Source organism: Scaptodrosophila lebanonensis, unplaced genomic scaffold, assembly GCF_003285725.1.
Source record: "Scaptodrosophila lebanonensis strain 11010-0011.00,11010-0021.00 unplaced genomic scaffold, SlebRS2 tig00000131-arrow-arrow-pilon, whole genome shotgun sequence".
Taxonomy (NCBI): Eukaryota; Metazoa; Arthropoda; class Insecta; order Diptera; family Drosophilidae; genus Scaptodrosophila; species Scaptodrosophila lebanonensis.
Genome location: NW_022060584.1, coordinates 1,480,460 through 1,504,406, shown reverse-complemented (window position 1 = coordinate 1,504,406; position 23,947 = coordinate 1,480,460). Strand labels below are relative to the sequence as shown.

The window sequence follows — 23,947 nt, the reverse complement described above, 5'->3', positions numbered from 1 at the left end:
AAAAATTAATATACGCTATATATCACATTTTGGATATTACTGTCATATTCACGATAAAATAAAGGTCCATCATAATTGGTAAGCTCTATCATATCTATAGATGTTTTAAAATGCATTTGTTTATTTTAGTTGATTGGCTCCTATTTGTCCACTTTCTGAAATTGTTCATTTAGTGAAAAGTTAATTTATTATGAGAGTTTGTAAAAGTATAGTATATATAATATCAAACGAATGTGCTCTGTTCACATAAGGGAAGCTAGCTCTCTCTAGATATAAGTACGTTAATAAAAAGCCTGCAATTCAAATACATACAAGTTTACATACATACTTTAAGTTTACTTGTGATATGTTCTATTAGAAACTAAAATCAAGATAATATTCTGCAAAGATATTAAGCATGGCTGGGGCAGAACGCAGGTGCTGCCTACAATATTCTTGATTGAATTCTGTTGTCTATACACAAAAATCTAGTTGTGTTAGTTTTCTACCATTTCGATAGCACATCGATGTTTAAACTCCCAAAGGCTCGATGGTCGTACAGAGGCTTGTTTTCCGTCCCACTTGGAAGCCATAGCCAAGACTAGCTGCTTTATGTTGGCTTTAAGTTTACTTGTGTATATAAAATAAAAAAGACTGTCGAATCTTTTAAGTCTTAAGGCAGCTGCATTCCCAATTTCAATTTCAGACTTGCGTTTTTACAGTGTTTGTTTTTGGTGTACAGACCACATAATAATGCTTTTCTCTGCAATATTCCTTTGTCCGGATAGTTGTGCGCGTGAAGTGATTCGAGCAGAATTTAAGCTAAAAGTTCCAGATAACTAATGCATCTGATATATACTTGTACTATATGTAGCTATCTGCTTTATGGTCTCCACACATACGGTTGATTAAGTGTGACAATTGTGTGTGTTGCGTTCAACACGTCCAGTAATTTTGCATATGAACGAATCAACGCCGACGTTGACGACGACTGTGACTGCGACTGCGACGGTGGCAGAGGCAGAGACTGAGGCGAAGTCGCTGCACTTGTTAAGCCCGAAAAATGGAAATCTGTGTGTTTGGCACGCGGGCGAAAGCGAGATAAATGAAGCTATTCATTTGATATGTAACACGATGATGATGATAATAATGTTGATAGCAATACTGATAATGATGATGGATGCTGCTGGTTGACGCCTACGCCTACGCGTACGCCTCCGTCGACGTCGACGTCGACTTGGCATTTGGATTGGTTTGGATTGGATTATGACACGAGCGATGATCGCGATGCGCAAGCGACGCCTTCAGTTGCGTTCCTGCGTTCTTCAGTTGAGTTCAGTCGAGATTCTGGAACGGGAAGTGTCGATCAGAGTTGCGCAGTACGAGGCGAACGCACGGGCGACAACGACTTAGTGTACGGGTACGGTATACGCTCTATAGAAAAAGGAATAAATACATACACAAAAATAGTATCTTTAAGATACCGAGTAAAGTGCTTAGTGTAAGATTCTCTTTTTCTCCCGCTGAAGAAGAATTTAAGGCGGAAATTCGTGTGCAGAATGCCAACCATAACCGAGGATTGCATCGATGGCTTCCAACAGTATTATTCGAGGCCGCCAGAGCGTCCCAAAAAGAAATCGTTGAAACAAATGATCCACGATGTCGACGATAACTCCTATTTTGGGCGCACCATCGAGAGCTGGGGTAAGTGAATGAGAAAAGGAGAGGGGCATATTACAAGTATTTCGTGGGTTACGTAAAGCACTCGATGCGAACGGGCACGTAAATCTTTATAAAATTGTCATGCTGTGCGCATTTAATCAAAATCTTTTGTTGCCACATTAGCGATTTTTATGAAAATCCGCACTCACAGCCTCATGTGCTCAATTTTTTTTTATTTTTTTATTACCCATCCTCCTATGCAATGGCACTCGCTGTGGGGTTGTTTCCAAGCTCCAGTGGCTGCCTGACTGCCCGCCTGCCTTCTGAATCAGAATTGTTTTCCAAGTATGTATGTGTGATGTGTGTTTTGTGCTCTGTGTTTTGTCTCTTTGACCTTTGGCGGGCAAACACACATAATGTCGGTCAATTATGTCATTATGTAATCAAATTATGTTTGCCTGCACGCCTAGATGGATGCCACACAGATAGCTGCCAATTCGAATGAAATCACTACGAAAGCTGCGCTTACTTGTACCGCCAATAATTTATTAATTAAAAAAGGCCCAAGTCAAAGCAGTAAATGACAGAAAGGACATGATTATATCCTTCTGACAAACAAATTATAAAGTTAGAAAACAGCAAAAATTTCCAGCTTTAAGAAAATTGTCCTTAAATGAAAAGCGCTCTTAAGTCTATCAAAATTTTATATTTTTAACAAATATTCTTCCTTAACTTTGTAATAACAGCCGTAATTTCTAATATTTTTTAAATGGTTCTCATAAATTTAGAAAATTTGATAAATCAATTTAATCGAACTTGAAATGTGTGTTGAAAAATATTTCTAATATTTCTATTTCAAAGAAGTCTTGACAAATTTTTGAAAATGTGTTTTTCTAAAATAATCATATGCTATTATATATTCTTATATCATATATTTTTGCTTAGCTTTAGGCGCATTTCACGCAAATAAGTTTTTAGTTTTCAGAACGGAATCCTCCGTTGAAAAAGTGTGCATTAGGCCATAATCTCAAAAACTAATACGAAATGTGTCGATTATGCTATGTTACATACGTTTTGGCACATCTCGAAGGGTATTTACATATACGAGTAGTACATATGTATAAAACAAATAGTCTCGATGAAGTGTTTACATTAATGTGGAAGTGTGTGTGTAGTCTCCTTATTTCCTTTATGGGATTCGAAAACATATGACAGAGGAAAGAGAGAGAGAGAGAGAGAGAGAGAGTCAGTGGCAGCAGGAGTGGGACATTTAATTTTTGGGTTATATTATTCCACTAAATCTATCTGCTCCCTATGCGGAATAAAGTAGCTCCATATCCCTTAGGAAGGATACCAGTTCTCTCGTTCCAGAATGCATCATTTGGACAGAGATTGATGCTTCCTTCTACTCCAGACTGGGGCTGAACAGTCGTTGAAAAGCTGGGCTGTAGTCCCTTTGCTTCTTCTGTGTCTTCCTCTTTGCCAAGGGCTCGATAATTTTAATCTTTTATTCCAAAGGCTACTCACTTCTAGATCGGCTCATTTATAAATAACTTGGCTAATGAGTTGCAAAGTTTTGAATAAAATTCAGGAAGCTTTGCAGCTTAAGTTCACGTTTATGAACACTTTAAACCCGATTGGAAAAAAAAACTTAATACAAAGATAATTCCTATTACAGAAAGTAGTAAAGATGAATACTAAAAACTATTAAGATTTTTTGCTCCTTTTGTTCCTTCTTTCTGGGAACTAATTAGAACCAACGATGAATATAATAAAGAAAGAAAGAGAAAGGAAGTCTATTGAAAAGGTTCCTTTGCTTTACTTGCGAGAGCTTCCACTACAATGTTTTAATTCAAAGGTCAGAGTTACTTTTCAATTGACTTGCACAATTTGTAAATAAATACATAATAGAATTAAATCCAAAAATAAATTGGCATTCAAGTGTAGATTACTATCTTCAAAGAAAATAAATTCTGGCATTACTTTATCTTTCAAGCAAAGTTCATTTTGTTAAATTACCTTTTAGGCTTCGTTACTTTTACTTTATATCGTTCCGTTGATGAAAGCCCACATTTCGAAATGTAATGTATTTCATTGTTCCTCAAAAAAAAGCATAGGAAAGTTTACAACTCTTCTAGAAACTAACATTCAGTTCCACAGTTTTTGAATGACAAATATAATGTGCTCTGGCAAAATGTAAAGATAATGAAAGTAAGAAAGCACTGATAAGCCATCTTAAATAGCACATGTGCCTGCCTCTTAGCGGAGAAAATTTATTTGTTGTAAAGAAATAAAATGTTATATGGTGAAAAGTTTAGATAACGAGGCTTTACAGATTAGTGGCTTTACTAGACTTTTATCGTCTACCACCGGTATTCAGCACTTCCTTAAACGTGCATGCCACAAGCCTATAACATCAAACGCATTACAGGTTATCTGATTTGAATGGACTTCCTATCTGGTTGTCCATCTCGGGCTGTCAAGTCGAGTCGAACCCCGACACACCCACTCCCCAACCCATCCCAGGCATTTGTAGCGACAACCACTCAATGGAGCGACACTCATTAAATGCAAAACTAGCGCACGATAGCTTAATTAGAGCATGTTACGACTATTTCAGAGCCCGGCGCTATGTACTAAGTACGACCTCCTACTCAGACAAACTACTAAAAGCGCCGGCAGCTGACGGATGTGAAGAAACAAAAACAAAAACCACACATGAAATGTTCGCCTTAGTTTGTATACCCTCTAGTCGAAGGGTAAAGGGCTGTTTCGAAATCGTTCAATTTTTGTAACGTCTATGGTTTGTCTGAGTGTTTGAACGGTAGGACTTTTGTTTCTTAGAATGCAGATTCTGCCAAGTCCGTGAGAGAATTAGTTTAAATTATTGCTTGATATACTCGCATATCTCGAAATATTTTGTACTAACATTCCACCTCCCGGGGAAAAGATAAAAAATGCACAGTTTTATATGCGAGCCCTTATCACTGATACCACTGTTTTTAAAAGCTTATACTAGTATGTTTTTCTAGGAGTTGGCTGCATACTTTTCAGAAAATCTATTTATTCAAGATTCAGAAATAATATCAAATCTACACAACTTTCATATAAAAAGCACTGCAAATCAAATTACTTTGAAATGTTCGTAAAAACTATTACTTGGCACCGCAACAATTATTTTCAATTAAAACAAGGAAAATGTATTGAAGCAAATAAAAAGATGCCCAATGAACGGTACATTTTTTGATCAAGATTGAACATTATGGAAACTATTTATATTTAAGCACGACATCTTGAGCTTTTTAAAACTAAGTTTCAATATGTAATGTAAGCTACTTCATGTATAAATATTTATGACAAGTTTTAAATTATTTCACGACATTTTTGATTTCTTCAATCATTAACAGAAATTATAATATTTAACAAAAATTCAATAATTACACAACTATTCAACGCAAATGACATGAAGGCGTGAGTTCGCCCTTACAAGAGAATCACAAATTTTGTTGTCATCAATATAATTTCGAAAAAGAATTGGTAAAAAGGGGAAAGTTATAGTTTTGTAAAATACTTGCATGTCATTTCAATTAGAGTGAACTATCTAGATCAGAATGTATTATAGTTACAGTTTACTTTTGTTTGAAAAATATACATAGAATAACCTACAAGTATGTTGAATAATATTTTCAAACTACGATTATGAAGAGAAATTTGACTGAAGAACAATGCAAACGACTATGTTTTTCCAACTACCGCAGCTTGCTGGTTCTGGCGATTGTTTCTAAAGTGGAATTCCAATGAATAACTATACAATTATTTTAACCGATAAGCTTCGCTTTATATTATTTTTTCTATGCATTCTACCATTATATTACAACTCCTCCAATTCTTAGCGCTCCTTAGCAATGCTCTCGGCTTATGATTTGTAATCATCGAGTGTGTTCGACCACCCTTGCCACAAATTCAGATCTTTGCTTGGCAGCAAAAGAGTTCGAACGAGTTGAGAACCGGCCTTGACTGTTTTGCTTTCGAACAGATCAGGCTCGGTCACTTCCTTTATGATGACTGGGTCCTGATCGAAACAAACCGAACGATCGAGCATGTGCGTTTGATCAAAGGAGTCAATTAAAGGGTATTGCTCGGTTCTTGTTCTTGTATTACTCGAGTATTGTGCAGTTTTGTTTGCAATTATGCGAGAACATATATACTATATGTACGTATTTTAAATAAAGAGGCAAATAATTAAAACTAAACATATTTATTTACTATTTTTGATTATGATTTCATTTCTTAAACAAAGCAACCCAAAGTGTTAAAGTAAGCAAATTAATATACATTAAAATTGCATAATTATTTGTAAATAACAAGGAAAGTATTTCCTTCCGCTAACAGTTTTGTTGGTTTCCTCAATTTATATGCTTATTCTTGTATATGAAGTCGCCAATGAACTAATGGCCGAAAAAACAATAGAAAATTTGCAATGTCGAGATCATTGTCGGCGCAAGTGCCGAGATAATTGTCGGTGTCATGACTCGAGAAATACCCGTATTTTAGCGAACATTGCGGTCATCCGAGTATGATTGTAAATACGACGATGGACCATTGCTTACTTCTGAATATTTGCAGTTTTGATTCGAACTGAGGGTTCGGTGAGAGCTCGTTCACAACCAGTCATAGATTTGTCACAGAGATGTCCGAGAATGCCGTTTCAGTTCTCTGATATGTACATATGTATGTACTTCCTATGCCTATTTACGAATGTAACAAAGGGTATCTTTGGATTTAATCTCCATGCTTTCTCCCCATACTTCATATATTACTACTGTTATATTTAAACTTTCAACTTCTATGCCTTAAAACAACAAACTATCAGAAAGTCATATTTGTTGGACAATGGGAACTGTAGTATGTCCTTTGTGGAAAGGAGGAGTGCAAAATGTTAAGTTCCGAACTGAAACAAATCTTAATTTGACAAGAAATGTGTATAAAACAAAAACATTCAACTAATTAAGCAATCTGTTACAGGGTATTAAAGAGTCAGAAGTCGCTTCATTCTGCTGTTTTTTTTTTTTTTTTTGTTTTTTGTTTTAAACGGCTCTTCAATATTTCATTTGCAGCAACGCATTTTTAATGAATGTGCTTCACTTCAGGAAAGCAGCCAGAGAAAAAGAAGAAACAAGTAGAGCTTGTCACACATTTTGATGTATCCTTGTCACAAACACACATACACACTTGAACGCTCGTACACACACACACACACACACACACACACACACATACAAGTGCAAAACTCATTCATAGATTGTAAAAATATTTGCATTTCGTGTAGCGCGAAGCGGCGAAGAGCGGAGTGTTGTGAAGTAAGAACGCAGGACGTGAGGACGACAGGACGATAGGACGGCACAGGGTGGGCTTCAGAAACCAGCAACCCCTAATGCTGCCGCAGCAACTACAACAACAACCCTCATGTGTCGTTTCGGCGTTTAGGAAGTTTTTCGGCCTGAGCCTGAAGTTGTGCAAAGCAGGAGTATGTGTCCGTGTGTGTATCTGTGTGTGTGTGTGTGTGTGAAAACAGGTTTTTCTCTCAGCTCAATTGTGGCCGACACAAAACAGCAGGTTCTGCTGCTTATGGCTGGTTTTTTTTTGTAACTCACGCACTTCAGCACTGATCCCTCAACGCAAGTTGTTGTTGCCATGAGTGTGGAGTGAAAGCAGAGTAAGGCCAAGAGCGCAGCCAAGCAGAGAGAGGGAGAGAGAGAGGGTTCTCACTCAACACTCAAAAGGGCCACTCATGAGCGCCACAAGTGCAATGGTAATTGCAATTGCAATCAAAAGTGTGTCTGTGTGTGTAAACGCACATGCAACAGTCTGCAGGGTAAGGCTCCAAAGCAACAACGACTACAACATCTACAAAAATAGAACGTCACACAACGTTTAGCTGCGCACTTGCATCTTGCGAACACGCTCGAGAGCTAAATGTGGCTTTTAGACATGAAAGGCAATTTGTAATGGTGCAGTGAGAGAAATTTGTTTATAAGCCAAAAGTTGATAAACAACCTAAAAAAAGATGAAAAATGAAAAATCCCTAGAAAAATCCACATAAAATAATGATAAATAAATAATAATAATACAATTTAAGATGTATTACAGATTTTTTTTTTAAATATGGTTTAAAACATATTATTCTCTACAACAGCCAGCAGCTCAGGCGCGTTAATAGGCGTTAATAGAGTTTTTCAATATTTCATATGCAGCTTAAATTTAATAATTACTATATATCGCATTACGATATTTATCTTTTAATTAAAAAATTTAGTTATTGTTGAAGAATAAATAAAAAAATACGAAAAACATAGGATCCGCTTTAAATATGAAGAATAAATTAAATTCCTTTTTAAATTTCTAAATAAATAATAAATAAATATTATAGCGCACTTACAGCAGAAATAATATAGTTCTGTTTTGGGAGCGGTTTACTTTTACTTTTTACTTACAACTTTTTGTAATTTTTAGCTTTTAACCAATACTTATAATCTCCTCGGAATTCAAAGAAGGACTTCGTTTTTTTTTTTTTTGTAAATCAATATTTAACTTAGTTCTTAGTTTGCATATATTATTAAACATAATAAAATTGTATTTTTATATTTTGTTATTAAAAAGAAATTAAATAATATTAAGAGCAAGCAGACGGTTATGTTTGATTACAAACCTTGGAGATTGTTTACAAATTTTAGAAAGATTTAGAGAATACTGAAAGTAATATTGGGTATCAAAAAATGTTTGAGCATTTTGAAATCATTATAGCTTTTAGATATATAAAGAAGTAGAAGATCATTATTATATTTAGCAATCATTCGCACATAACAATAATAACGTTAACTCTTAATGATGATTTTTAAATTTAAGAAACTTTAATCATTTATGAAAACCTAGAAAATTTATTTACCAATTTTGTTTTAAAATTTGATCACAATTTAAAATACCATGATTGAGGCATTTTCTTCTAAAGCATTATAATTGTATTTCTAAATATAGAAAAGTTATAACTAACCTAGTAAATAACAATTGAAAACAATTTTGAAGCACAATAAATTCAAGTTCAGGTACTGCTTATTATCTGACAGTGTGCATCTGTGAGTATCGTACTCAAGGCACAGTGCAATTTTGCACAAAATTTGCAAAGCAACAACAGAAACAACAGCTGCGCGTCTAATTAAAAACAAGTGCAAGGCGACAGCGACAATTTTTCCACGCCAATTAGAAGTACGAGTACGATTAGAGGAGAGCCCAACCCAAAATCTACAGCCAAGGTACGAGCCATTTTCCTCCCAATTCTCACTCGAAACGAAATGCCGCCAAAAGTGTTGCACTCAAAACAAACTCAACCAAAGAGCGGCAGAGAGTGTGCGTAGCCCTGGCTCTCTCTTGTACACACAGCTGTGTGCATGGGAGGGGAGAGAGAGAGTAGAATAAATTGAAGCGCTTTCCAAACCCATATTTGAAACCCGCTCTGCGGGCTCTGAAGCCAAGACTGTTGGACATCAAGCATTGGGCTGCGTTATTGACAGAGTTCGGTTTTGGTTTCAGTCTGAAATTTGTTTTGAGAGCCAACTAAACGTGCGACGGAGCGAGCGAGCGAAACAAATCGAAACGAAGCGAATATAAGAAATATTTATCTCTTCCTACTTAAAGAAATAGTGAATCAGGCGTCGCTTGGTCGCGCCAAAGGAAGACGGACTTAACGGACGGACACGGTCGGTTCTTAGTGCTTGGCTAGTTGGTCCTTTGGGCCGGTAGTTGGTATTGTGTTGTGTTGTGTGTGGAAAGCAACCCCGAAGCCACTAAAAAGCGTGGCAGAGAAGGAGTGTTTTGTTTTGTGTACGTGTGTTGTGGTTGCTACAACCGCTGTTCTTGTTGTTGTTGTTATTTTGTTGCTGCTGACGAATCGCGCAAATAAATGAAAAACCTTTTGTCTCACTTGTGTGTGTGTGTGGCTAGCTTAAGCTTTTAATCAAAGTTAAGCTAAGCTAAGTATGCGTATAAATAAATAAGATTATAATATAAAAAACAATGAGACATTGAGTGTCCAAAATTTTGTCACGCCCGACACACACACTCACACAAACACACAGACGCATACGCACTCACAAAAAGTATCTGACGGATGGCTGTATTAGCTGCCGCTGCTGCTGCTACTGCTGGTGCTGAGCAGTTTTTAAAGCGAGGCCTCAGAAGACCGCAGCGCGCTGCTTAAAAAGGTGTGGTTGTTTGTATGTGGCAACGGAGCCGCTAAGAGCACCAGCGGCCCAAGAGATTCAAATGTGTGTGTGTGTGTGTGTGTGTGTGTATCTGTGTGTGTTTTGTTTCTTTTAAGTGTGCGTAGCTGTGCTGCGAGAGCGTGCACATTTTCTAAAACAAAAACTAAACCAAAATAAAACAAACCGCGAAATGGCAAACCAAAATAAATATTGTCATGCACATGCAGGCGATGCCAAAATAAGATACAAATGTATCTATCAGTTGCCCACGATATATTGGAGAAGCCAGCTAGACGTTGTTAGCTACGCGGAAATACCTATTAACATATTGCTGGCTACCTAATATTTTTTCTTTGGCCAACCTTTTGCCTGTTGCATCGGCTCACAAAAGTATCTAGATACATATACAAACGTACATATACGCATAGGTATTTTATATGTATCTGTGGCCCAGTTCTTGTTCTCTGTGTCGCGCCAGAAACCGCAAAAGCCGTTTAGGCATTTGAACTTGATGCTTTGAGTGGTTCAGAGGGTTGCTTGTTGTTGCTGCCATTGTTCTTGTTGCCACGGCAGTGACACAAAAAGCGCCAAAAGTTCGCCAAAAACGAAACCTGGAACCATATCCGGTGGGCAAGCAAAGTGTAGAGAGAAAATAATGAAACGAAGCTAGCGAAGTGGAAGTGAGCTGAAATATATAAAAAGAGCATGAATGCATAAACAAATTGTGAAGAAAATAATTTTTAGAAAAGAAAGAAAAACAACTTTTAAAAACAATCAAATTAGTAAAAGGATCGAAATAAATAATAGAAGCAATTGCTCATATTAAACAAATAAATAAATAATATATGTTAAGTAATAAATAATAATATTATTGACATACTAAAGTTGCCTTTAAATTACTACGAAAATCGCAATCTCCATTTTTAATAAATTGATTAAAATTTTAAAAAATGATTTCTAAGTGTTCAAAATGTTTTACCCAAATTATTGTTTGAACAAATTGTTGAATAACAAATAATTGCTTAGAATATAGAAATTAAATGTTTTTATTTAAAGTTAAACTGCTTGGAAACAGAAAACAACGTTTTAATTTTGAAATTCAAAAACAATTTAAATAAACTTTTATGAAAACAAAATTATGTAAAACAAGTTTAAGTTCAAGTTTTTATATTCAATACATTATATAATACACCTAATACATTTACATTTGTAATTTATTGCGAAATTTAGATATATATTCATATTGAATTGAATATAGATTTAACGATTTCAAACAAAATTTGGATAATCACGAGTCTAAACTAAATGTTAGAGCCACGATAAATCATAAATATTTATTTATTTATTAAAGAGAATAATAATAATAATAAATAATAATAATAATAATAATAATAATAATAATAATAATAATAATAATAATAATAATAATAATAATAATAATAATAATAATAATAATAATAATAATAATAATAATAATAAATAAAAATAAATAATATGAATAATAAAAATTGAAATCAACCGTTTTTTTAATAATTTTAAATATAATTTATAAAAAATTCATCAAAATTGATATAAATAAATATATAACAAATTTAATACAAATATTAAATTTAAAGGATATATTCAATAAAATATTTAGTAAAAATTTATATTTCAACATTGAGATTCATATTCGATTCTATTTTTCTTTGAAATTGAAAAGCTATTTATTGAATTTTTTTTTTTAAATTAATTAACCTATAACAAATTAGCAACACTGCTAGAATACAGAATAAAGAAAAAGAAAATCACAAATAATATTATTTACTGCATTTATTCAGTAAATATGTTTGGTAAAAATCAATATCTTAACATAATATGAGACTTTATTATACTTTTTTTAAATAGCTTTCGAAAACATTAAAAAAAACGTTTATTTATGATTTTAAATAAATAAAAGGAAAATAAATTTCGATAGACTATACATAGATATAGACTATATCATCATCAACATGAAAGTATTACATTTTAATAAAACAATTTATTATTTACTTATTTACTTTATTTTAAGATAAAAGAAACAATTATAAATAAATTCAAATGCAGACACGAAAGTCAAAGTTTCCCACAAAAGTATAATAAATAAAACTTTACAATAGAACCGATAATAAATAAATGCTATAAACATACGAAGCACACGGAAAATTATTCAAAAAAGGTTTTTCACTTATTGCCATCAAAAATAATCACAAAAACAGCGCAACAATTTAAGAACGAAACGTTTACGCAACCCTTAGGTCTCCTTTACTTAAAAAACTTACCTTATCTAAAGCAACAACTTTAAAGTGCAATTACTTCGTACAGCCACCAAATATTCATAGTAATTTATTAAACTAAATTATAGTGCTTAACATAAATCAAACTTGACTGTCACTTCAACCTCGAAGTGCCACAGACCACGAATCTCAATTCACATCACAAAGTATCGTAAATAAACCCACCAAAATGTCGAAACCCGTACCAATGCCACACTCCAATACGGATGAGGATCTGAATATGTTACGCAAGCCCATCCCATTCAAGTTTAGCACATTTTTATATAACTCCGAGAAAGGCACGGTTATGGGACGAGATCGTAAATCATGGGGTAAGTGTTGTTGTTAAAATTTCGAAATGTCTTGTAAGATCAGGTGATTGGCAACAAGCGTTAAAGTTATTGACATACTTATTAGTAATCTTAGTAATATGTATGGGCATTTGTCTATTTGTATACCTATTTTTAAAAATTGAAACCATTTTATACCTATTTTTAAAAACTTATGGCCAGTTTTTATACCTATTTTTAAAAACAATGCCGACTTTCGTTGGGTGTAAAAAAGTTATACCTATTTAAAATATGTTCTTGGCCTATGTTTGTCCCTATATACCAACAATACTATTTTTAGAAATGGATTGCTATTTTGGAATGTAGGTTTAATATAGATTTTAAACAATTTTAAGTCTCTTTATAAAAAAATTATTTAAAATTATAAAAATTCAATTCAAATCATATTAATTGTTTACAATTAAAAAAAGTAGTAAAATCTTAGGTCCTATTTAAAAAAGAAACGAAAGGAAGCAGCACTAGGAATCTAAATACATTTTTTTTGTTTTTTTTTTATCAAAATTAAAATTTTGAAAAATTGAAGAGTGTATTGAACTTAGAAGAAGGTGCATTCCCAGTGTGGTTATTTGCGCTCTTATACTTTCTGGAATTTCGGCGTTCATACAGACAGACGAACAAATCGTCTTTCAGGCGCCATGTTAAAGGCACATATATGATTAGAATGTCGAAAAACTTAAAAACTTGGAATGATTAGTAGATTTTAATTTTTTTTTTGTTTTGATTGAAAGGTTGTAGCAGAGAAAGAGTCGGCATTTTATTCGTTGGAGCTACATACATATATTGACACAGTTCCATAAATTGTGATTTATATTCGTTTTTTAAATACTATATTTCAAACTTAACGATTTTCCAAAATCTGTCTCCAACTGTCATAACCTTCATCTTAAAATTGTGATTTATGAATCCCTCCCCCCATCATAAACATTCACAATATAGTATTGCTGTTAAAGCCAAATCTGAGACGTGACTTCTAGTTAGTTATTATTGAAAGATTCAGCGCCCACCTAGCCATAAATTATTTATCGAGTAAGCTTTATTTTTGAGAACTGCTGGCGAAACACTTATTATAAGCGTTGAGTCACACCACATACACATACTACAAGTATATTCAAAATATCGTTGACATACTTTAAGAGTCATAATTATTATTATTATTATCACATTATGCACTCGCTAAAGTAACATAATGCAGCTGGCAGTGGTTAGTGGGTGGAGGAATGCTATGAAAAATAACATTTGTGCGAAATAATTAGCTCGCTGCCGCAAAAGTTGGCAGTTGAATGAGAAAAGTTGCAGAAATGTGCGATATGTGAAATTTTATTTACATAGGATGTTATAAAAAAAAAGATAAAAGATATTTAAAACTGCCCTTCTACAGCTTTTCAGGAGTATTTTGTTTAATTGTTTAGTTCATGCTTGTAGAACTAAAAATGTAATTTTATTAATTGGGAACTATGTTCAACCGGGTTTTCGTGATATTGAAAGCGTTTGGGAAATACAATCAAAAAAAAAAAAACCTACAAGGAAGTATTCAAATGTATGCTTCCTTTGATTTTCACTGGAACTCTATTTTATAGTTTCCACTTTTAGTTCTTCTAGTACTAAAATTATGATATTGCTGATTGGGCGCTATATAAATACAATAAAATAATCATAAAGTACTTATTAAAAGCAAATGTATGAGTATTTCAAACCAGTTCCCATTCCTATTGTACAGTTTTGTAAGCTGCTAAAAGAATGTCCAGACATGCCAATAAATTGCAAACAAATGAGTTTCCAAAACTATCATCAATTTAATTTTATTTAAATTAAAATAAATTTATATTATGGACTGAAATCAATTTATATGCCACAAAAACTTCTTTGGAAATTAATTTTCAAAACCGAACTTTCTTTAGGTGTGATACTAGCTTCAGTTAATATTGAACAAAAGAGTGCTTCAAGTTACTTAATAGGAAATATCACGTCTTTTTTATATAAAAACCTTTTGAGTTGTTTTTGCTAAACTTTGCGACCCAGTTTGTTTCTGAGTTTCCAACGTTCGAGTTGTTTCTTTACGTGAACTGTAGACTTTAAAGAACTCCCATTATCTGGGTGGGATATTACCCGATTAGAATATAATTCACGCGCCAATTAGATTACTACTACTCAATGTCTAGTTAAATACAAACAACAATTATATAGTTTATGCATTAAGAATTGAATTGATAAGCGCCGATGACGTGCAGCATTAGCTGACTGGAAATGTTAAAATCTCACTATTGATTTTCCAACACTCTCTGGAAGTGTCTTTCGAACTGCTTAGAAGGCTCGAAATTATAAGAAAATGCCATCTTTGCTGTCATTAAGAATGCCTCACTGGTGCAGCGTCTTTCAGGCACAGGCAATGATTAAATCCTTAGAGAAAACAGCAAAAAAGCGGACGAGTGTGCACGGAAAGGTTTCCAAAGGAGCCTTATCGCCACAATAAAGTCCTAAGAAAACAATCAACCACTTTTGTCAGAATGGGATACGGATAATGACAGGACTTGGAAAACGAACCCAGCATTCGGGAGTTGGCTCTTCTTATTGATTACAAAAGATGGCTCCAAAGTGCCAAACAAAATCAAACTGCAGAATGGGTCTCTTGTTGAAGTCCTCTGTCTCCCTGTACTTTTCTTGTAATCAACTAATCAATAATATTATCATATGTACAGTACACAGATTCGTACTGTCCAGTCTGGTTATGATTGCCGTTTTTGTAGAGTATTGTGAGAAAAACTAAGGCATTGAATCTTGGCACGAATAACTTTTCTGTCATATATAATGAACATCAAAATTTAACCCATAAAAACATTTTGGGGGCTTGAGGCTTAAATTTGTATGCTAGAGAACTTTTAGAAAAAGTGCCACTATTAAATATATAAATGTAATTTGTTAACCCTTTATTATTTTTTTTAAACTTCGATTTCAATCTCATTGCCAAACTCTTAATGAAATGTTTCTGCGCTTTTGGCAAAGGCTGTGAATCGTTTTAGTCGCGTTTATCCTTGAAATCTTGCTGATTATTAAATATTCCATTGCCACTTTTCGCAGCTTTTCTTTTTGGCAATTGCGACAATATGAGAATATTTGAGATTATGCTGTTGTCGTCGTTGGCACTATTTATGTAAATATGCGGCAAATAAGTAGATGCTTATAGTAGTTGTTGGCTTTATTTTCTCTCTCCTGTATTCGGTATTCTACCAGTGTTTTGAAGTTTGTTCTTTGGGTTATTTGGGTTATCCCAAGGCGAACGCTTACATCATTTGGCGGAAAAATCGATGCCTTTTATTGCTGCAATAAAGAAAATAAATTATTTTGCAGATATATGTGGCATGAGAAGATGAGTAAGATGAGAATTACCAGCTGCGTTAAGCGTATTTGGCCTTTTCGCAGCCATTTAAAAATAATTTTCTCAATTCTTGGCAAATGTCAAAGGCCCAAAGACAAGAAAAACGATGAACTATAAATAGGGAATATCTAACATTTTTGAAAATACTAGAAAGCTATATTTCTGCCATATTTTCGAGGAACCAAACATCGTTTTCTTCATTATTTAGGGCGTCTTCATATTTATCCAATATTTTAGTTTTATTTTAAATTAATGGTAATTATTTCGTCCAAATGTGGATGTTCGTCATCTGAAGAAATCTAATCAAAATAATCTTGAAAGCAAAGCTAGCTCCAATTTTTGAAAAGCCAACTTACTCAACCTATATTTTCCCCAATTATCGGTTTATCAATTGTTGAGATTATTAGTGTCACAGGATTTAAGTCAAGTTGTTATAGAAAAGTTGTTTATAATTTCAATAAACAGAACTAGAATAAATTTTGATGTATTCTATCAGCTTGTATCTTTTGAGCTTTTCTTTTTCTTCACTTGCTGGTTGAACTACCTTTCCCTAATTCTAGTTTAATTTCTTATTCCTTAAAAAGTGTCATAAACATTATAAATAGGTTTTGTATAATGTTGTTGTGCAAATAGATCAATAGATGCGAATCTTTTTCTTATACTTTTACATTCTGAAAATGTATTATTGTATTACTCTTACAGATTCTTAATAATACATAATCAGAAATTATTCTTTTAATTTGTAATGTACATATAACTCTCTGATTTTTGTAGAAAATAGATAATCAAACATGTTTCTGATTCCTATTTCAATCAAATTTAAATAGTAAATAGTTTTGGCTCGGCTTCCCGATTTGTGAAAAATGATATAATTTCTTGTATCAGTTTTAGTTCCACTATAGTATATATTTTGAACCTCTCTAACAGCGAACCTGGAATTGAATTGTGATTTTTAGCTTTCCAGAAAATCAATTTGAAAAAACTCTTCAAAGCAAGCAAGAAACTTTTTTAAAATTGTGGATATTAACGAGTAAATTTCGTAAAATATCATTTAGTTTGGGAAAAGAAGTGACAGATATGTTGTCTAATCAGTAGTTGTTGATAAAAGATGTTGGGAAATAACAAAATTGAAAGCATGATCGTGACACAACAATGGCATTAAATTTATTTTGATATGAACTGGAAACTTTTCTGAATAAAATATAATTATAAAATTGATTGATTTTATTCCATATTCGAGCAGAACGGAGTTGGTATAGGGAAAGAAGAAAAAGCAAACTAAGAATAGCATATCAACAAAAAATCCTAAAACAATACAAGTATTATATAATTGGGTTTACTTTGTGAGTTGGAATGCTAGTGGCTTTGGTTTCAAAAATGTATTGAAGTTTTGCAGACGCTTTCTCAGATTATGTTCATCTTTAAAACTGATTCCATGGTTATCCAAAAAGGTTGTTAACAGTTTTTGAATATACAGTTGTTTTTGAAATGCATCGCAAATGCTTAGTTTATTGCCATCCAAGGAACATGACAATATAAACTTTATTTTAACTTTATTTTAAAGACACAACCGTATGATTCGATGAGTACCACATTAATATAAGAATTTTTATATTCATATGTATATTAAAAATAATACAATGGATTTTCGGAGAAATTACAGTTCAATAGCTGAGCCCTTTCGACATTGAATTAATTATTGAAAATATTTAAGCAGCTTTTTTCTCTAAGATAAACAAATTGCAGTTCCCTAAGCCACATCTTATCCAAAAGAAACTCTGAAACAAAGGCGTGAATCTGAATTGATTTGCATAAATGAGAGGAACAACTCCTTTTCGAGTTTCCAATTTTGCGTAATATGCAGATATTTACAGCTAAAGTACTATCAACTATTACAGCACATTAATTTATTCCGGATTGTCAATAGTTTTTTTTTAATATTTCAAAATATTGCATTGTTTTAATATTTTATGGCAGTCAATTCACACTCCGATCTTGTGCTCTCTCTCTCTCTCCCTCTCTCTCTCTCTCTATCTCTCTCTCTCTGTCTGTTCTCTCGCATTTTCTATTGCAAGCCATTACCACTAACACTTACGAAAGTGAAGAAGTTGGCCAAGTTGAGGTTATGTTGCTGGCAACACAGATGCAGATGTGTGTGTGCGCGCGCTCTTAATTTCAAATTTGATCAGCTCTTGATCTCTTTTCTCTTTGATGCTCTTGAGCCTTGTTTTTAGGTCAGCTCTTATGGAGATACACAAATGCACTTTTCAAAGCTTCAGTTTGGAGAGAGCAAATATCTTATTAAAGCTTGATATGATTCACAGCGAATTTATTTGGAAAACAGCAATATTTTTCAGTTGGGCGTCAGTGTGTTGTTTTCTGTGAATTTGAGTGGAGCTGTTGGCGACAGTTATTGTTATTTGTTTATTTTCTCATTACGGTAATTCAATGCCGACCAGCAGTTATCTACATAAACAAAATAACGCTCTACAACACACAAGTTGTGGCCCTTGTGACGCCGACGCCGACGACGACGTTGACGACAACGAGGCAATTAATTTAAAAATTAACCCACATGTGACTTTTGTCTGAGCTGGGCGTGCTCGAAGCAGTCACTCAGTCAGTCTTCAAGTGATTAATTCGATCAACTCAATTGAGAGCGCAGCATTCTGCTTCATTTAGGAATCTTTTCTTGATTGAGTTTTCTTCTTAATACATAAATAATAATAGTAATCTAATCAGCCATATTTTTTAAATAATTGCAGCTAAGATCGGCATCTTCTACATTGCTTTCTATGGCGTGCTCGGCGCCTTGGTGGCCATTTGTATGTGGGCCTTCTTCCAGACCCTAGATCCGCGCATACCCAAATGGACGCTGGATAGTTCGTTAATTGGCACAAATCCAGGTAAGCGGTGAACAGCCGAATGAAATAGTTGTTGTTTTTTGGCAACTCATTTTGAATTCGTTTCAGGTCTTGGATTCCGTCCACTGCCTCCGGTGGACAATGTGGAGAGCACACTGATTTGGTACAAGGGAACGCAGCATGAAAACTACAAGCATTGGACGGACTCGCTGGATGATTTTCTGGCAGGTGCGTGTGTTGCACGTGTGGGGGGCATGCCACATCGCCATTATTGCACATTAATTGCGTGCATGTGCCATAGGTTTATGTTCAAAACGGCCATGGACTGCTTTATTGTGTTACTAGGGGAATGGGTAATGGGAATAGGGTTGACGACACGCGACTCGCTTTGCATAAATGCATGTATTTTAATTAAAATAAAATACTATCGATTTTCTAGCCCACGGCAACAACTAGTTATGCTGAAGGCGCTGAGATTTTTGTACATCGATTCCATCTGCTCCTAATACCAAATGGGGTCAAACAATGTCTCGTTGCTAAGCCAAATATTTTCAAAAAAATATTATTAGTTTATAGGTTTTTGGGTTAAGCTCTCTGTAACTGTGAGAACCAAGCCATGGGTAGCCAAGGTCACTGAAAAAGTTCTTATTGTATTTGGCTCGATGGCTAAAGTTTCCAAATTAACAATGTATCAAGTTTCGGGCCTAAAAACAAACATTACATATTTTATACTGAACTTGACAAACATCAGTCGAAGAACTGACCAAAATGTGCGCTCAAAGGGCCAGCCGAATACCAGCTTAATAGCTCACTAATAGTATCTATTATTGAAGAAACCCTTTTCGACTAAATTTTGGTCTTTATTAATTAGATGTGCTTCAAGATTTTGCATCGCAGCCATTTTCGATGATTATGTTTGCCTAAAAACTAATTTACTTTATTATGTATTTGGCCGTAAATGTAGAAACCAATATTTTTAGATATGTATATAAAAGATGTATAAAAGTTCATACAGACAAACAATTGCTCGCATGGGACCACTTGCTTATAAATTTGCAACGTTAAAGTGGTGGGGATTAAGTTATATTTTAAATAATTTAGCTTTTATATTTATATACTGATTTACAGATATATACTGAATACAAATAGTGCATTCGTACAGACAAACAAATGCTCTCACATTAAAAAAGAAAACTGTTAGAGAACGTGTTAATAGCTTTGGAGATTTTTATTTCACTTAAATCTTGAAACATTTTGAATTTGACTTAGGCCAGCAAATTGAACTGCTGTAAATAATTTGCACATCAATTAATAAAATTGTTTAACTAATTGCAATTAGATTAGAAAGCTACATTTTTGCAAAGCCTTTTCTATTTTTCGAAATTGACATTCTTCTAAGTATAAATAGATTTGTCGCTTTTACGACCATAACTCAGATACATTGCCTCACAAAATATGTGAAATGGTACTTAAGCCTTTGCTGATTCATTTCCTGCTGCTTTAGTAAGAGTTGCACATACATTTTAAAGTTAACAAAAAATGGACAACAGAATAAAATGGCGAGGAGTTTACGTTTAGGATTATAGTACTTTTTCTGAAATTACTGGACTTTATTAATGGCCTTTTCTTCTTCTGCCATTAAACAGTTTACAAAGTGCCTGGCCTGACACATGGTCGTGGCCAGAACATCTACAATTGCGATTACAATCAGCCACCGCCAAAGGGCCAGGTGTGCGATGTGGACATCAAGTCGTGGTCCCCCTGCACAAAGGAGAACAACTACAGCTATCACAAAAGCTCGCCCTGCATCTTCCTGAAGCTGAACAAAATCTATGGCTGGATACCAGAGTACTACAACAACTCGAACGATTTGCCCGAGAACATGCCCGGCAGTCTGAAGACCTACATTAGTGAAATCGAAAAGACGCAGGCGCACAAGGTGGGTTACAAATACATACTGCGTTTAAAGATTGTCGTTCTAAAGCTGCATTTCCTTCGGTAGCTAAATACCATTTGGGTGTCCTGTGAGGGTGAGAACCCTGCCGATCAGGAGAACATTGGCGCCATCAACTATTTGCCGATACGCGGCTTCCCCGGCTACTTCTATCCGTATCAGAACTCCGAGGGCTACTTGAGTCCACTAGTGGCGGTGCACTTCCAGCGCCCCAAGCGTGAGTATCATTTGGCCTCTAATTAACTATTTCCGATCTAACATGAAACCTATAACTTTGCCCATTAGGTGGCATTATCATCAATGTGGAGTGCAAAGCATGGGCCCGCAACATTATTCACGATCGCAAGGAGAGAATTGGCTCCGTACACTATGAGCTCTTGATCGATTAATGTGGACGATCAGGGGCGTTATTAGATGATAGAGTAGCAGACACTTAACAGTCTGATATATAGAGCAAGAGGAACACCAAAACACACACACTTTTTCTGTCTGCGAGAGGCATTAACTTTCTATAAAAAACCAAGAAATGCAAATAGAAAGATACTTTGAAAAACTAACACACTTTTTGGATAGTCAAATTTTTGAATGTAGCTTCTTATTATATACCATTTATACCTATAGACAAAAAGAAATATATAGTCTACCAACTAAGCTGATTCTAATAATTATGAGCAATTTTTGCATTACAAATACAATTAACTAAATTTAACTAATATTGCTGAGTGACATGCAGAGTTTGTGAATAAAATTATTTAAAAATGAAAAAGAATCGCAATTGAACAATGAATTGTATTGCTAACTAACCAAGTACGAATCTCATTTACGACAAATTCTTAACCTGTTATTGCTTATAAATATAACAAAATTCAACTGCCATTTAAAGACGAGTAAGAGGGCCTGTTAAGTATATTAAAACGATTTAAAATTTAATATTTAATGTGAACTGTTTGACCAAACTTTGCAAACTAAGCTGCTGACCAGAATTTGGCGCCAAAACTCCTCTCCCTTAATAATAAACAAAAAATTCAAAGTCTACAAATTTTCAAATTAAATCTAAACATATTTACAATTATATATTTCCAAACAACACAAACAACCAATTTTTGCATATTTTTAGATGTACGTATTAAATTTCTCTACAACTACAAATATTAAGCAATGTGAAACAATCAGAATGGGAAACAAAATAAAGTGTTCGTGCAGATAATTTGTAAGTTTCTAATGTTAAATGTGAAGCAACAACAACAAACAAACAAAATCCAACACTTCAATAACATTTTCAATAAAACGTTGAAAGAAAAAATTGTACCAAAAAGAACAACAACAAATCGAATGCATTACAAGTTCTACTTTTTTTCCAGATAACCAACCAATCATGGGTTTTCTCAAAAGCTGTCTACGTCAGGGTTACGTAAATTTGAATTGCCGTACTCACAACATACAAAATACAATATACCCGATACGATACGATAAGATAAGATAAGATAAGATAGAGCGCGCTTGCTCGTCCCTATCACAGATTGAAATCACAAATCTTTGCGGTCAGTTGCTGCTAGCCATATGACAAAAATTCAAAGCCAATTCTTACGCACTCAGCCACAAGAAGCTTTACGTATATATAGACCAGTCTGTATATAGTATAGCAGAACTTATCGCGTCAACTTGGCCAATTGCGTCACACAATTTTTATTTGCCTTCAGCGTTTTAATAGTTTTTGATTTATTAATACATACATTCAATTAGTGAAAAGTTTTCACCGCACCTTATCAATTATTAACAAAGCGGTCATCAAGATACGTCAACAACTGACACTCTTTGTAGCAGCTACTAAGTAGTTGTCCAAATGGTCAATACTTTTACGCTACTGCATAGTAATGAAATGTTCTTGAAGGCATCTGTATAGCCAACTCTTATTCGACTTAACCGAAGAGTTGCTGTGCTAAGAACAACAATTTCTTTGTAAGTCGAATTTTGCGCACATGTGTACTCCAATATCAGTTCTTTTAGTACCAGCTATCAGTAGTTAGTATCATTTCCTCGCCTAAATGTTTCCTCAATCAGCGACCAATTTTTCAGCAAACTAGTAGCCCAATGTCAACTCTCTATGTTCTACCTACCCTCTTCTATAATTTTTTTAGATTTTCTGTTTATTCTCTTGCCCAAATGTTTTCCCATTTTGGGTACGAATTTTCAGCAAACTTCCACCCAAGTGTCATCTGTGTACTCACTATTGTAGCTACCAGAAGTTAATGAATTCATTAGTTGTCATTTTTCCCCTTTCTTTTGACTAAATGTTTCCCCAATTTTTATTATCAGAATTATCAGAACATACGTACTCTTCATTAGTGTTATTTTTCCCCTTTCTTTTCCTAAATGTTTCCCCAATTTAGGATAGAATTATCAGAATATTCGTACTCTTCAGCTCTTTTCTACAGGAATTTGAACTATTTTCTTTATGCCTAACAAAATATCGCTTTTTACTTTTTATATAACAAAATTTAAGTCATAATCCGGAAAGCTTGTAGTTGATTAACACCCTCAGATTCGGGCACTTCTGAGCTTGCACCTAAAATGCACTTGTAACTTGTTTCATTATTTAACTGTGAAAACACACATCGAAGGCAACTGACTCAACAGCAAACAGGTCACAATCGGCAGCGCTCTTGCCATACGCAATAAAACTGGTAAGACGTTCATCCGACGTGCTAAATGCTAAAAAATACTCAGCCCATGTGCGTATGAGGGAAGTCAAGCATGTCTAGACTCTAGACAGAGCGCAATCGAAGACGTGAAGATACAGTGAAATGCCATTAATATATAAGGTGGGGAACACCAATGGGTCCTTCCACCACCATTGCCCTAAAATAAAAATGATTTTATTTGAGATAACACAATCAGTTTGATAATTTTCTTGCGACGAAGTTATTTTGAAATTATTTATTAATAAGTTAGTTAGAGCTGGATACAGAATTGTAACAAAAATCAGTGATGTAACTAGAAGACGTGTGATAATCGGAGCGAATTAAGTAATAAAGTCTGCAATTGTATCAGAGACTCTAAATCGTTTTATACGTACATAGAATGTTTTTGATAATTTTACTGGATTACTGATGAAATGTACTATCAATTTATTATTGAGGACAATGCTATTTAAAGTCAAATAAAATGGTAATTTCTCATCATAATCTGTAAATATGAATATATAAAATATGA

At 34.1% G+C, this 23,947-nt stretch overlaps 1 protein-coding gene across 7 annotated transcripts; it reads left to right on the top strand.

Moving 5' to 3' along the window:
* The first annotated feature begins 1,301 nt into the window (after positions 1-1,301).
* LOC115629055 (sodium/potassium-transporting ATPase subunit beta-2) lies at positions 1,302-21,948 on the top strand. 7 transcript variants are annotated; one of them, XM_030525366.1, is made up of 7 exons: positions 1,302-1,399; positions 1,509-1,683; positions 18,682-18,822; positions 18,889-19,008; positions 20,427-20,719; positions 20,783-20,951; positions 21,020-21,948. In XM_030525366.1, exons 2-7 carry the CDS (start codon positions 1,539-1,541, stop codon positions 21,121-21,123), a joined length of 972 nt encoding a protein of 323 aa, XP_030381226.1. In that variant the 5' UTR covers positions 1,302-1,399; positions 1,509-1,538; the 3' UTR covers positions 21,124-21,948. The 7 variants fall into 7 exon arrangements, with proteins under 7 accessions (XP_030381226.1, XP_030381225.1, XP_030381228.1 ...); XM_030525368.1 differs by lacking the exons at positions 1,302-1,399; positions 1,509-1,683 and adding exons at positions 9,393-9,519; positions 12,176-12,525; XM_030525369.1 differs by lacking the exons at positions 1,302-1,399; positions 1,509-1,683 and adding exons at positions 9,411-9,519; positions 12,283-12,525.
* Positions 21,949-23,947: the final 1,999 nt, after the last annotated feature.

Coding starts and splice junctions, on each gene's coding strand:
- LOC115629055 (XM_030525366.1), top strand. CDS start 1,539: ATGCCAACCATAACCGAGGATTGCATCGATGGCTTCCAACAGTATTAT. Junction 18,823..18,888: donor GTTAATTGGCACAAATCCAG/GTAAGCGGTGAA, acceptor AATTCGTTTCAG/GTCTTGGATTCCGTCCACTG. Junction 20,952..21,019: donor GCACTTCCAGCGCCCCAAGC/GTGAGTATCATT, acceptor TTTGCCCATTAG/GTGGCATTATCATCAATGTG.